The sequence below is a fragment of the Octopus bimaculoides genome, chromosome 1, assembly GCF_001194135.2.
Source record: "Octopus bimaculoides isolate UCB-OBI-ISO-001 chromosome 1, ASM119413v2, whole genome shotgun sequence".
Lineage (NCBI taxonomy): Eukaryota > Metazoa > Mollusca > Cephalopoda > Octopoda > Octopodidae > Octopus > Octopus bimaculoides.
Genome location: NC_068981.1, coordinates 151399583 through 151400701, shown reverse-complemented (window position 1 = coordinate 151400701; position 1119 = coordinate 151399583). Strand labels below are relative to the sequence as shown.

Genomic DNA, 1119 nt, shown 5'->3' with positions numbered 1-1119 from the left:
ATTTGAGCCACGTTCTTCGTATAAAAACAAGAGGATTTTTTAAACCTTAATAAAAAAAGAAACAATTGCAGCACAGTTCCATGTCTTTCTATCTCAACTTTTGAAAACAGAGAAATCTGTGAAAACGGTTAAAAAAAGAAATCTAAATGAATCGCAGGACATTTTCAACTTCTTATACACATGCGCGCATGCGCGCACACACATACATACACAAACACGTACATAATACATACATTCATATTTATACACATAGATACATATAAATATAGACATATCTTCATAATATAATAAACATAATATATATATATATATATATATACACAGCATTTAAAGGACAACAATTTCGCACATATGTATCCCGAGGTTCACTATACCGCAATCAATATCATTCCATTTGTGACCATAGCGTGGATCCAAAGCTGTACACTTCTGATTGCCTCCATAATTGTCAGGGGAACCGCTTCTCCAGAAAGTAAATACAAGTGCGTCTCCATTCTGCCATGCAAAGACGTTCTTACTATCATCTTTAAAGACTCCAAAATGGAACCATTTGTTTCGCAACAGACCTGAAAGGAAAAGTGGATCATAGAGACAAACATATGCGGAAATTCGTTATTATTCTCTCTCTCTGTGACTATCATATCATCTTTTTAATATTGTTATTGACATCGAATGTTAACCGTGCTGGTAATATGTTCTGAACTATATCATCCACTTCGAGAAACAGTTGACTGCAGTCTCTAGAAGATGAAGCGACAATCATGGTAGCTGTTTTTATCAGCTGCATACTTCAAACCGACAAATGATCTGCTTGTATGCTCAGAGGCTTTTAGGTAAATTGAAAAATCGGAGGATATTTTAAAATCCGGAATAATTTTAGTGCTTCACGCCATTACATGCATGCTCATTAGCAGCAAATTTCAATTTGTGCGCCTATCACAGTTTAAATAGAATTCCCCTTAATATATATGACTCAGTCACAGCATCTCGAAAATCTCTCTCATGGCATAGGTTATCTAGTCTTTTTCTAACACCCAGATAAACAATCTTCTTATCTATGAGACGAGTCAGGGAGACGGCCTGTTTTATGTATATATATATATATATATATATATATAT

General features: G+C 34.4%; 1 protein-coding gene across 1 annotated transcript in view; it reads right to left on the bottom strand.

Annotated features, from left to right (window-relative positions):
* Window positions 1-327: 327 nt before the first annotated feature.
* LOC106871884 (macrophage mannose receptor 1) overlaps window positions 328-1119 on the bottom strand; it is an 11055-nt gene continuing 10263 nt past the window's right edge. The window contains exon 3 of the mRNA XM_014918638.2: window positions 328-566. Coding sequence (XP_014774124.2) covers window positions 328-566 — 239 coding nt within the window. The remainder of the gene's footprint in view (window positions 567-1119) is intronic.